At 45.3% G+C, this 13,305-nt stretch overlaps 1 protein-coding gene across 1 annotated transcript in view; it reads right to left on the bottom strand.

Annotated features, from left to right (window-relative positions):
- The window catches only part of odad2 (outer dynein arm docking complex subunit 2), a 277,448-nt gene that overhangs the window by 241,846 nt on the left and 22,297 nt on the right, over positions 1 to 13,305 (bottom strand). Inside the window, exon 4 of the mRNA XM_063042406.1 lies at positions 9,434 to 9,632. Within this exon, the coding sequence (XP_062898476.1) occupies positions 9,434 to 9,632 (199 nt within the window). The remainder of the gene's footprint in view (positions 1 to 9,433; positions 9,633 to 13,305) is intronic.

Genomic DNA, 13,305 nt, shown 5'->3' on the forward strand with positions numbered 1-13,305 from the left:
TGGCTTGCCTGCAGAAGGCAGAGGGTCATGGTGGAGGGAATACATTCAGATTGGAGGATTGTGTCGAGTGGTGTCCCACAAGGATCTGTTCTGGGACCTCTACTTTTCGTGATTTTTATTAACGACCTAGATGTGGGGGTAGAAGGGTGGTTTGGCAAGTTTGCAGATGACACAAAGGTTGGTGGTGTTGTAGATAGTGTAGAGGATTGTCAAAGATTGCAGAGAGACATTGATAGGATGCAGAAGTGGGCTGAGAAGTGGCAGATGGAGTTCAACCTGGAGAAGTGTGAGGTGGTACACTTTGGAAAGTCAAACTCCAAGGCAGAGTACAAAGTAAATGGCAGGATACTTGGTAGTGTGGAGGAGCAGAGGGATCTCGGGGTACATGTCCACAGATCCCTGAAAGTTGCCTCACAGCTAGATAGGGTAGTTAAGAAAGCTTACGGGGTGTTAGCTTTCATAAGTCGAGGGATAGAGTTTAAGAGTCGCGATGTAATTATGCAGCTCTATAAAACTCTGGTTAGGCCACGCTTGAGGTACTGTGTCCAGTTCTGGTTGCCTCACTATAGGAAGGATGTGGAAGCATTGGAAAGGGTACAGAGGAGATTTACCAGGATGCTGCCTGGTTTAGAGAGTATGCATTGTGATCAGAGATTAAGGGAGCTAGGGCTTTACTCTTTGGAGAGAAGGAGGATGAGAGGAGACATGATAGAGGTGTACAAGATAATAAGAGGAATAAATAGAGTGGATAGCCAGCACCTCTTCCCCAGGGCACCACGGCTCAATACAAGAGGACATGGCTTTAAGGTAAGGGGTGGGAAGTTCAAGGGGGATATTAGAGAAAGGTTTTTTACTCAGAGAGTGGTTGGTGCGTGGAAAGCACTGCCTGAGTCAGTGGTGGAGGCAGATACACTAGTGAAGTTTAAGAGACTACTACACAGGTATATGGAGGAATTTAAGGTGGGGGGTTATATGGGAGGCAGGGTTTGAAGGTCGGCACAACATTGTGGGCCGAAGGGCCTGTACTGTGCTGTACTATTCTATGTTCTATGTTCTACAATCTTAATGGCTTTCCACACAGCTTTAGACCACCTGGACAACACAAACACCTACGTCAGGATGCTGTTCATCGACTATAACTCAGCATTTAATACAATCATTCCCACAATCCTGATTGAGAAGTTGCAAAACCTGGGCCTCTGTACCTCCCTCTGCAGTTGGAGGCTCGACTTCCTAACCTGAAGAACACAATCTGTGCGGATTGGTGATAACATATCATCTTCGCTGATGATCAACACCTACACATCTCAGGGATGTGTGCTTAGCCCACTGCTCTACTCTCTATATACACATGACTGCGTGGCTAGGCATAGCTGAAATACCATCTATAAATTTGCTGACGATACAGCCATTGTTGGTAGAATCTCAGATGGAGACAAGAGGGCATACAGAAGTGAGATATGACAACCAGTTGAGTTGTGCCGCCCCAACAACCTGGCACTCAACGTCAGTAAGACAAAAGAGCTGATTGTGGACTTCAGGAAGGGTAAGATGAAGGAACACATACTAATCCCCACAGAGGGATCAGAAGTGGAGAGAGTGAGCAGCTTCAAGTTCCTGGGTATCAAGATCTCTGAGGATCTAACCTGGTCCCAACTTATCGATGTGGTTATAAAGAAAGCAAGACAGCGGCTATACTTTATTAGGAGTTTGAAGAGATTTGGTATGTCAACAAACACACTCAAAAACTTCTATAGTTGTACCATGAAGAGCATTCTGACAGGCTGCATCACTCTCTGGTACGGAGGGGCTACTGCACAGGACCGAAAGAAGTTGCAGAGTGTTGTAAATCTAGTCAGCTCCATCTTCGGTGCTGGCCTACAAAGTACACAGAACATCTTCAGGGAGCGGTGTCTCAGAAAGGCAGCTTCCATTACTAAGGACCGCCAGCACCCAGGGCATGCCCTTTTCTCACTGTTACCATCAGGTAGGAGGTACAGAAGCCTGAAGCACACACTCAGTGATTCAGGAACAGCTTCTTCCCCTCCGCCATCCAATTCCTAAATGGACATTGAACCTTTGGACACTACCTTACTTCTTTTTTTAATATACAGTATTTTGGTTTTTGCATGTTTTTTAAAAATCTATTCAATACACGTAATTGATTTACTTCTTTATTTATTATTATTTTTCTCTGATAGATTGTGTTTTGCATTGAACTGCTGCTGCTAAATTAACAAATTTCACATCACATGCCAGTGATAATAAACCTGGTTCTGATTCTGATTCTGTTTCATCTTCTCAACCTGAGCCACGTCTCCCTTTTCAACCGCTGACCAAATTGTACTGATGCCTGGGTCATCCTGTTGAGCAGCTGCCACGTCCCCAGAACTGAATTCCGGCAACTGATTTGTCTTCAGAGCAGTCAGGTTACAGTAAACTTGTGGAATGGTATCATCAGAAGCTCCCAATTGATCTACCGCTTGATTCGGTCCCCGCTTTCCATCTGCCTTCACAGTGATGGCAAACTGACACATGGCCTTCACCCCTGGGGCAGGAATGCTCTCACACTCTTCAAGCCTGTTCAGCCCCTCATGCACACATCAGGACAAAGCATCAGCATCAAGGTTCCTGTTTCCTGGCCGGTACTTCAGGCTGAAATCATTGGCAGACAACGCTGCCAACCATCGATGGTCTATGGCATCCAATTTCGCCGAGGTCAGGGTATAAGTTAGGGGATTGTTGTCTGTCCTCACCTCAAACTTGGCACCATCGAGGTAGACACTCAGCATATCCACCACAGCCCATTTCAACTCCAGAAACTCCAATTTGTGCGTGGGCTACTTTTTCTTGGAGGGCAACAGACTCCAGCTGACAAACGCAACGGGTCTCAACACGGTGCCCTGATCCTCATACAGGACGCCCCCTAAGCCCTCTCTGCTGGCATCTGTATGTAGTACATACGGCAAGCGGGGGTCTATAAAAGCCAGCACAGGCGCCTGGGTCAGCAGCTCCTTCAGCGACTGAAAGGCATCTTCACATTTCATATCCCACCTCGGTCCGACAGGCTAAGATACTCTCTACCCTCCTCTCCTTTATTCCCCTCCCTTTCTTCCCCAAGGGAGGGTAACCACACAGAAGCTGATTCAACGGGTGACTCACTTTTGCATAGCCCTTCAGGAAACTCTGATAGTAACCACAGAACCTCAGGAACGAAAGCAGAGCGCTCACAGTCTGGGGTCTTGTCCAGGTGGTCACTGCCTCTATCTTAGCTGGATCTTTAGCTACTTCACCCTATGAGACTATGTACCCAACATAGGTAACAGACGTCTTGCAGAACTGGCACTTGTCCAGGGAAAGTTTTAACCCTTCAGCTTTCAGGGGGCCCAGCACCTTCAGTCGCTTCGTTTCATGGTCTTCCAAAGTGGACACAAACACTATGAGGTCATCCAGATACACCAATACCTCAAGCAAGTTCATATCCTCCACTGTCTTCTCCATGACCTGTTGGAAGGTTGCAAGGGCTCCCGAACTGGAAGAATCCCAGAGGACATATAAATGCTGTCTTCTCTTTGTCAGCCTCACTCATGGGGATCTGGTAATATCGACTCCTGAAGTCCAGCACACTGAACCACTTCGCACCACTCAGACAGGACAGCGCATCTTCGATCCTCGGGACAGTATGCCTGTTCAGAGTCCTATAGTCCACACACATGTGTACCTTCCTGTTCTTCCGGGCCACTACTATTGGGGGAAACATCGGGGCTTCGGGACTCAGTGATGATCCCAGCTTCCTGCAACTTGCACAAGTGCTGCTGAACGCCTTCCACCTCTGCAGGGGCCCGTCACCACGACCTCTCTCTGAACCGGATGTCCTTGGTCACCCGGATAGTGACGAGTGCTCTTGGAACAACCCACAGCAAACTCATCAGTGGAAAAGAAACCTTCCAGCTTCAACATCTTCTCTACCAACCTCCTCTTCCAACCCGCAGGAACCGGGGAGTCTCCAAAGTTGAATGACTCAGCGGTCAACTTGCCCCTCTTTTCCAATAGTTTCTCCCTGGCTTGTCTCACAGGGACACAAGACATCACCGTCACTGGGAACAGGTGCGCCAGGGGCATCCCCCGCTTGAAGGTGACCTCGCTCTTCATAGTGTTCCTGACAGTCACTGCCATCCTGCTCGCCTGTACAACCGAGGGCTTCTGCAGTTCGGGCCTCACCAGTACCCCAGCAGGAAATCCCGACTCCTCCTCGTGGTCTTCTGGAGTGTCCACTAAGAGGGCCTCACCCTCAGGCATTCCAGGAAATTTGGGGTCCCCATCACTCTTACTACTTCCCCAGACCGTAACACTATTGGCTTCAACTGGGTGAACCACGTAGTCCCTCGTCTAATTTCGGTATCCGGCCCAATGCAGACACGCACTTCCTCAAAAGCAGCTCGCTTGAAACACCGGGTGCACGGACCATGTTCCCAGAAAGCTTTCGCCACCCTTCTCCTTGCAGGCCCCCATGGGTCTCCTCACAAGAGGAGTATTAGTCCCCACCAGGATTGAAAAGCCGCCCTTGTCAGTGGGGTCCAGACAAACCAGCACTGATGTATCAAGGACCTCAGACACTCCCATATCGGCCTCCGAGAACTCCAGTTTCACTGACAAATAACCATCGTATGGATAATCACCAGCACTAAGACCCCAGATCTTCAGTACACTGAACGGTGTGAATGGTAAATGTATCAGATACCGGTTGTAAAACAAACAATACAACAATGTAACCTGCGACCCAGTGTTGAGTATGGCTTTAGCATAATACCCTCTATCTGTAGCGATACACTGGAGCATGGCCACTCTAAGCCTTCAGGAATGGGGTCTTTCGCTTTCAGGGGTTCCTTGGTATATTGCTGGGAAAGTGTGCCCCCCCGGAGACACTGGGCCTTTCCCTTACTGAGTCTCCTTTAAGCTTTTCTAACAACTCTCTCTGCTTAGGTATCCGGGGGTTCACTCTCCTCCTCGTGTAGCACTCGCTGCGAGCAGCCCTCCACACTGTTCGTGGTCACTTCACCGCAGGGGACCACTACCAAGGACTGTACCCTGCTGAAGGAGGCCTCCCGTGCCTCCAACGCATTCTCCTCCTCTTGTACTTCTCCAATCAGTTCAACAAACGAGGGAGGGGGCGCGTCTTATGAGACTGTCGAAGACCCCAAGCAATCAAGTCATGGCTATCTGGTCCATTCTTAACTGATCCACCTCAGCCGCCTAAATGGCCCATCTGCGCCGCAAGCAATTTAGCTGCCTCTCTAGCCGAAAGATGTAGGCAGAAAGCTTCTCCCCCTTCTTCTGATGCACATTCTGAAACCCTGCCATGAGCTCCATTGGATTTCCTGGCATGCCAAAGGCATTTTCCAGTGCTCGCATGCAATCGGACATGGTTGCTAGGGGATACTGGGACCTGACGGCTCTCACAACGTCAGCAGCCCGCCCACTCAAACTCTCAACCAATCACTGTTGCTTTACGTCATCAGAGCACTGCCACTCATCTAAAAACTGAGAGGTCCTCTGTGCCCAAGTCTCATAATCCTCTTTCCCTTTAGGGATGGGTGTTATTCCAGAGAATAGGTGGAGCCTACCATAGCTGGGACTTTGGACCTGGGCAAATTTCCATTTATTCACCAGAGTGGTACTAACTGAGAATTCTCACTCTTCCCTGGGGGTCGGGGACTAATTAGACATTCCAATTCCCACCACTCCTTCCCCTCACTCCTCAGAATCGATAGAACCCTGCCTTTGAAGTCTCCTCCCCCAGTTACGGGAAACTCGACTTATGATTAGCCCTGCTCCACTGCTGCCACCATCAGCGCTTGTCTGCAATAAAATGAGGGCTGCACCTGCCATGTTATCAAACCTCTGCCCCACAATTTTAACAGTACTTAAAACACACGACCTACTGGTTCAGTGCTCAGGGCAATCAAACAGCAGCCAACGAAATCAATCCCAGATGAGCCCCCACAATTGTAACCCTCAGGTTCAGCCAGCTGCGTTAATCTAGCGGAGAAACAGCCTCTGGCCCCGCCAAACTTGAGAAATCTTGTTTGGGTGGATGCTGCGTGATGTGTTCCCGTTACAAATCAGTACCACGAAATAACAAAAAGTACACAAAATGCAATTAAACAATGGAGCTTTATAATTCTTAATTTGACTAGGATTAATAAAGAAAACAAAAAGCAGAAGGACCCATTTTAATGAAACAGTCTAATGCACACATTGGAGCTCACTGTTTTCCCATCTGTTCATTCTCCATTGATTCCCCCCGGGCGTTGTTGACTCCCGACACCATTCAAGTCCACTCAGTCCTGCAGTCTACAACTTCCCCATTCTGGCATCTTTTCTCTCCATCTTCTCCCGAACAAAAGTGCGTGAATTCCTCGCTCCCGGGCACACAAGAAAGAAAAATCCCCTCCTCCTTTCATGGGACACCACACATTCCAAAGCCCCTGTTATCTCTAGTCATAACCCAAACACACTGCTGCTACAGAGAAACCATTATATTAGCAGTGAAACCTTTCCCAGAGTGTTACACTTAAAACAAAATTGCTTTCGCCATCAAGAGAAATAACCAAACAGAAATCAAATGCTTTCATATATGTAACACTGTCAACAGGTCAACAGCAGATGCCACTTCATTGGCTGTTCACTCAATCCTGCAACATCTGTTTAGTGAAGATGCGTACATCAGGATGCTTTTCATTGACCGCAACTCGGTAATCAGTTACTATCATCCCCTCAAAACTAATCAATAAGCTCCAAGACCTAGGCCTCAATATCTCCATGTGCATCTGAGTCCTCAATTTCCTCACTTGCAGGCCCTGGTCAGTTCGGATTGGCAACAACATCTCCTCCACAATCACCCTCAACACAGGTGCACTACCACCACAAGGCTATGTGCTTAGCCCCCTGCTCTACTCACTTTATACTTTTGACGGTGAGTCTAAGCACAGCTCCAATGCCATATCTATGTTTGCTGATGATACCACTGTAGTTGGCAGAATTTAAGGTGGTGACATATCAGCATTTAGAAGGGAGAATTAAAATCTGGCTGAGTTGTACCACAATAACAATGTCAGCAAGACTAAGGAGCTGATTTTTGACTTCAGGAGGGAGAAACCAGAGGTCCATGAGCCAGTCCTCATCAGGGGAATCAGAGGTGGAGAGGGTCAGCAACTTTAAGTGCCTCAGTGTTATCATTTCAGAGGATCTGTCCTAGGCCCAGCACCTCAGTGCTATTACAAAGAAAGCACAGCAGCACCTCTACTTTCTTAGAAGTTTGCAAAGATTCAGCATGGCATCTAAAACTTTGATGAACTTCTATAGATGTGCGATGGAGAGTATATTGACTAGTTGCTTCACAGCCTGTTTTGGAAACAGCAATGCCCTTGAATGGAAAAGCCGACAATAAGTAGTATTGAGAGCCCAGTCCATCAAAGGTAAAGCCCTCCCCCACCATTCAGCACACCTACATGGCACGTTGTTGCAGGCAAGCAGCATCGATCATCAAGGACCCCCACCACCCAGGTCATGCTCTATTCTTGCTGTTGCCATCAGCAAAATGTCTGGTCAAGATGGCACCAGCTACAACGCTCCGTCAGTCGACATCTTTCAGATAGCAAGTTAAAATAGCTTTTTACTTCTTTTACATCTGTTTTTCACCTTAAATGTGTTTCTGGGACTGTTAGAGTCTGTGATTCACAGTTTGGAGTTTGTTTGAGTGATCCAGCGTTTTGCTGGCTCCGAGAAGTTTCCGAGAAGCAAGCGTATACTTGGACGGACTCAATGCAAAGAAACTTCGAGACTGAGCATGAGCTGATGTCCAACTCTATTTCACCATTTAAAGTGTCCACTAATTGCCAATTAAAGCATTGAGGAAGATTGAGACATCGTGGCGAATGCAGAAGGCGAGCGAGAGTTTCAGTGCCGACTGCCTGCCTTTTAATCACTACTGGAGAAGGAGTCTGTGAGCGGCCTATTGCTGTGGCAGGTGGGTAGGCCTCTCTGCCTCCCTTTCTTTCGATGAATGTCAGTGATATTGTAGGATGGTATCATGGTTGCACGTTTATGGATTGGACTATTGCATTTATGGACCGTGGACTTTATCAGTTTTATAGTTTTTATATTCCGTGTTCTTTACAAACTGCTCATTCCTTTTCTGTTTTGTTGTGTGAGGGGAAGGTGTTTGGGGGTTGATGTTCTGTTAGTTTGTGTGGGGGAAGGGTTGTTTTCTGTGGGTCGATGTTCTTGTTCCATTTGGTGCGGGGGGGGGTTGATGTCTCTTTCTGTAAAACTTTCATGTTCTTTCTTTGTTTTGTGGCTATCTGGAGAAATACAAATTTCAGAATTGTATATGGGTACTTGCTTTGATAATTAATGAATAAGAACAGGAGCCTCAGGACCCACACCACCAGGTTCAGAAACAGTTGCTGCCCCCAACCATCAGGTTCTTGAACCAGAGGGAATAACTTCACTCACCCCATCACTGAACTGTTCCCTCAACCTTACTCACTTTCAAGAACTGTTCATCTCATGTTGTCGATATTTATTGCTTATTTACTTATTTTTTTCTTTGTACTTACTATGAATACCTACAAGAAAATGAATCTCAGGGTTGTATATGGTGACATACATATACTTTGATAATAAATGTACTTTGAACTTTGATTAACTTTTGATCACTGTCAAATTTCCTTGTAGGTAAACTAAGATCAATATTCATTGAATCAGACACAATGATTCCTCCTACTCTATTAGAAATTAATTTTTTATGTACCTATTTGGAGAATTTTTTTAAAAATCTGAAGGGGAGTAATTAGGAAACAAAATAATTCTTTCAAAATAAATAGAATAGGACCATAAGACCATAAAATATAGGAGCAGAAGTAGGCCATTTGGCCCATAGAGTCTGCTCCGCCATTCAGTCATGGGCTGATCCAATCCTTCTCATCATCCCCACTCCCCTGCCTCCTCCCCATATCCTTTGATGCCCTGGCTAATCAAGAGCCTATTTATCTCTGCCTTAAATGCACCCAATCACTTAGCCTCCACAGCCGCTTGTGGCAACAAATTCCACAGATTTACCACCCTCTGACTAAAGTAATTTCTCCGCATCTCTGTTCTGAACGAACGTCCTTCAATCCTGAAGTCGTGCCTTCTTGTTCTAGACTCTCCTACCATGGGAAATAACTTTGCCATATTTAATTTGTTCAGGCCTTTTAACATTCATGAATGATTCATGAATTTAACATTCATTAACAGTACATGAATCAAATTATGATGTTTATATGTTTGTTCTTATGCGATAAGAAAAACATGACAATGCTTCTCTTATGAAAATATTTTCATAGAATCAACATCATAATACACTTAATATTTAAGTCGTAATACATACTGCGAAATTTTCTGTAAACAAGTATTAAGAAGCTGCATATCCAGCTGCTGGAGAAGAAGAAATAACTTCATTTGAACTTCAGCCTGAGGGTCTTCATTGTCTTTCTTCACTTTTTCCAGTAAGCGCAGCATTGAGCTGTCCTCTCCTTCCACTGTAGCAAAACTTGGGCCTAGAATCTTTGCTATCGGATCTCTATTTGCTGAAGTGCAAAAAAACATGATTAAGAATATATTTTTAATGAATTAATGCTATTACTAAATAATTTATTTCTCCGTTTGGGTACATGCTGCAGTTCACGAATACGGCAGACCATTTCTTTTGGTACAATAACAACATTATTCATTTTATGCTAATTTATTGGATTCCCACAGCAATATTTGAATTCCTAATCACACAAAAAAATTCTGCAATAATGTAATGTATAAATTAGCTATATTAAATAGCAATATATTCATAGCTAGGTAAGAAGTTGACCCTCACCCCACTTTCTTACTCTGACTCCATAGATGCTGCCTGGCCTGCTGAGTTCCTCCAGCATTTTGTTTGTGTTGCTTGGATTTCCAGCATCTGCAGATTTTCTCTTGTTTGTGATTTTACTATCTCTGATTACTTAACAAGTAATTGTTTAAAAAAGATCACTGGGGAGGAATAAGCAGGTTTGGGTATGATAAGGTTTTCAAAGCCAAACCAAATAGAAAACATACAATTCTTGTGTGCTCAAACTCAAGCAGTAATAAAATATTACAGTACAACTAAACAAAGTTTAACACTACAAATTATCCAGCAATCTCTGCTGCATATTTTTGCATCAGACACAAATGAGTAAGCTCAGCTGTGGAGCCCTCTACGGTTGAACAGACTGCCTGTACTTGCTGTTCAGATTTTAGAAACGCTACTTCGACAAGATGTAAACAAGCTCCTTGGACAAGCCTGTAAGAATCATTGATTTCGGGAGAAATACCATTAGATAAAGAGGGCAAAAAGCAACTAACGTCATCAACATTAAACTGCAGTTAACTGATCATGGCTAGACTGTGTAAAGCTAACTGAAACTGCCATTATCTTACCTTGAGGCTTTGTTTATTAGGTGAACTGGAAAAATATGTAAGAATTACATTTTATAGCAGACTTCAGTGGAACTGTCTTTTCAGTAGCAAAGAGATAGGGGGGCCCAAAGAAGTGAAACAATTATAATGAAAAGTTGCCATGGTGCTTTTAACTTAGCAAAATATCAAAGGTATATTTTTTAGAGTCATTAATCAAAATTTGCTGACAAGCCAAGCAAAACAATGACCAAAAGCTAGGCCAATGAGGAGGGTTTGAAAAATATTTTTAAAATAAGAAAAGATAGAGAAACAGGAAGGCCAATAAGTTTAAGGGAGGGAATTCCAAATTTTAACGCCTTGTCAGCTGAAGACATTGTAATGGTCAAAATTGGGAATGCGCAAAAAAAACAGTGAGGAGAAGGGATGGGGATGCAGTTTTGAAGGATTGTAGTGCTGGAAAAGATAGAAGTAATGGAGAAATTGGAGCACACAAAGAGACTTAAAAGGTCACAAAACTATTGGTTAACTAAAAGCCAATTTGGCCAAGAAATAAAAGGTTCTCTTCTTCAAAGAGCAGTAAAAGCTGAATGTTTGCAAAAGCAGAGGTAGATTGAAAGGCAAGGATGTGAAAGGTTCTTATGGGTGGACAGGAATGCAGAGCAGTGGTTAAATTTATATCAGCCATGTTCTATTGAATAGATTCAAATTAATTTGTTTATGATACATACATTCAAGTCAAGTCACTTTTTATTGTCATTTCAACCATAACTGCTAGTACAGTACATAGTAAAAATGAGACAACATTTTCCAGGACCATGGTGCTACATGAAACAATACAAAAACTACACTGAACTACATAAGGAAAAACACACAAAAACTACACTAGACTACAGACCTATCCAGGACTGCATAAAGTGCACAAAACAGTGCAGGCACTACAATAAATAATAATAAGTAATAAACAAGACAGTAGGCACAGTAGAGGGTATAGTCGGTTGGTGTCAAGCCAGGCTCTGGGTATTGAGGAGTCTGATGGCTTGGGGGAAGAAACTGTTGCATAGTTTGGTCGTGAGAGCCCGAATGCTTCGGTGCCTTTTTCCAGATGACAGGAGGGAAAAGAGTTTATATGAGGGGTGTGTGGGGTCCTTCATAATGCTGTTTGCTTTGCGGATGCAGCGTGTGGTGTAAGTGTCAGTGATGGCGGGAAGAGAGACCCCGATGATCTTCTCAGCTGACCTCACTATCCACTGAAGGGTGTTGTGATCCGAGAAGGTACAATTTCTGAACCAGGCAGTGGTGCAGCTGCTCAGGATGCTTTCAATACAACCTCTGTAGAACGTGGTGAGGATGGGGGGTGGGAGATGGACTTTTCTCAACCTTCGCAGGAAGTAGAGACGCTGCTGGGCTTTCTTTACTATGGAGCTGGTGTTGAGGGACCAGGTGAGATTCTCCGCCAGGTGAACACCAAGAAATTTGGTGCTCTTAACAATCTCTACAGGGGAGTCGTCGATGTTCAGCGGAGAGTGGTCATTCCATGTCCTCCTGAAGTCGACCACCATCTCTTTTGTTTTGTTCACATTCAGAGAAATGTTGTTGGCTCTGCACCAGTCCGTTAGCCGCTGCACCTCCTCTCTGTATGCTGACCCATCATTCTTGCTGATGAGAGCCACCACGGTTGTGTCATCGGCAAACTTGATGATGTAATTCGAGCTGTGTGTTGCAGCACAGTCGTGGGTCAGCAGAGTGAACAGCAGTGGACTGAGCACACAGTCCTGGGGGACCCCCGTGCTCAGTGTGATGGTGTTGGAGATGCCAACATTGAAACATATAGTGAAATATGTTGTTTGTGTTAATATCAAACACATTTCAGCACCAAGATAGCATACCCACAATGTTCGCCATAACACATGCAGCAACAATAACAGCAGCAAAACAAGCCCATTTCCTCCCTCCCACCCACGGACACACTCACAGATACAGACAATCCTCCAATCCTACGGTAAGCTGCCTCCAGGCCTCCAGTGAACTCGCAGCCTCCAACCTCCCCAGTTGACTCTCAGACTTTTAAACCCAGGGCTTCAGCCATCAGGGCTCATGCTCTGGACTTCCAATCAACATTCGAGCTTTGATCGGTATCGACTCCAGAAGGACTCACTGATGACAACACCCTGAACTCCAAACCTCCAACTCCAGATTCACTGATGATAGGATCCTAAACTCCAGTCCTCAAACTCTATACTTTCCACCTCGTGTACCAAGGAGGGCCCTGGCCCTCATACCTTCTGCCTGCATGGCCCTCCGATCTGGAGACCCTCTGACCTGGGAGGCCACCAGCCCTTGTCCTCACTGGTCTTCGTCTACACCACTTGCCGACCCAATATCTATCCATGGATGTCTTTTGTCATACATTCATTTCGTTGACCTTTAGGCACGGAACACGGAACAGCAGCGTAGACTCCAGCCTGACTTCTAACCAGACATCCCACCTCTCCCGGAAGTTCCGGGAGTCTCCTGCATATTAATAGTGGCTCCCTGATGCCCGCAAATTATATACAATATCATGGAAATCAATTTTTTTGAGATCAAGCAAGCAAGAGAGAGTGCGAGTGCGAGAGCGAGAGAGCGCGAGAGTGACCACTAGAGAGAGAGAGCGAGAGCAAGCAAGCGAGAGTGCGGGATAGACAGCAAGAGTGCGCCATGGCAGAGTGTTCCAAAAAAAGAAAGTATAAAACGTACGTCACCCCAGACTACCCTAAAGTGTACCCCTGCCTAATAGGGGTCAAAAATAATGACAGTGTTGCTCACTGCACTGTTTGCAACAGTGAC

The sequence above is a fragment of the Mobula hypostoma genome, chromosome 3 (assembly GCF_963921235.1).
Source record: "Mobula hypostoma chromosome 3, sMobHyp1.1, whole genome shotgun sequence".
In the NCBI taxonomy this organism is placed as follows: Eukaryota; Metazoa; Chordata; class Chondrichthyes; order Myliobatiformes; family Myliobatidae; genus Mobula; species Mobula hypostoma.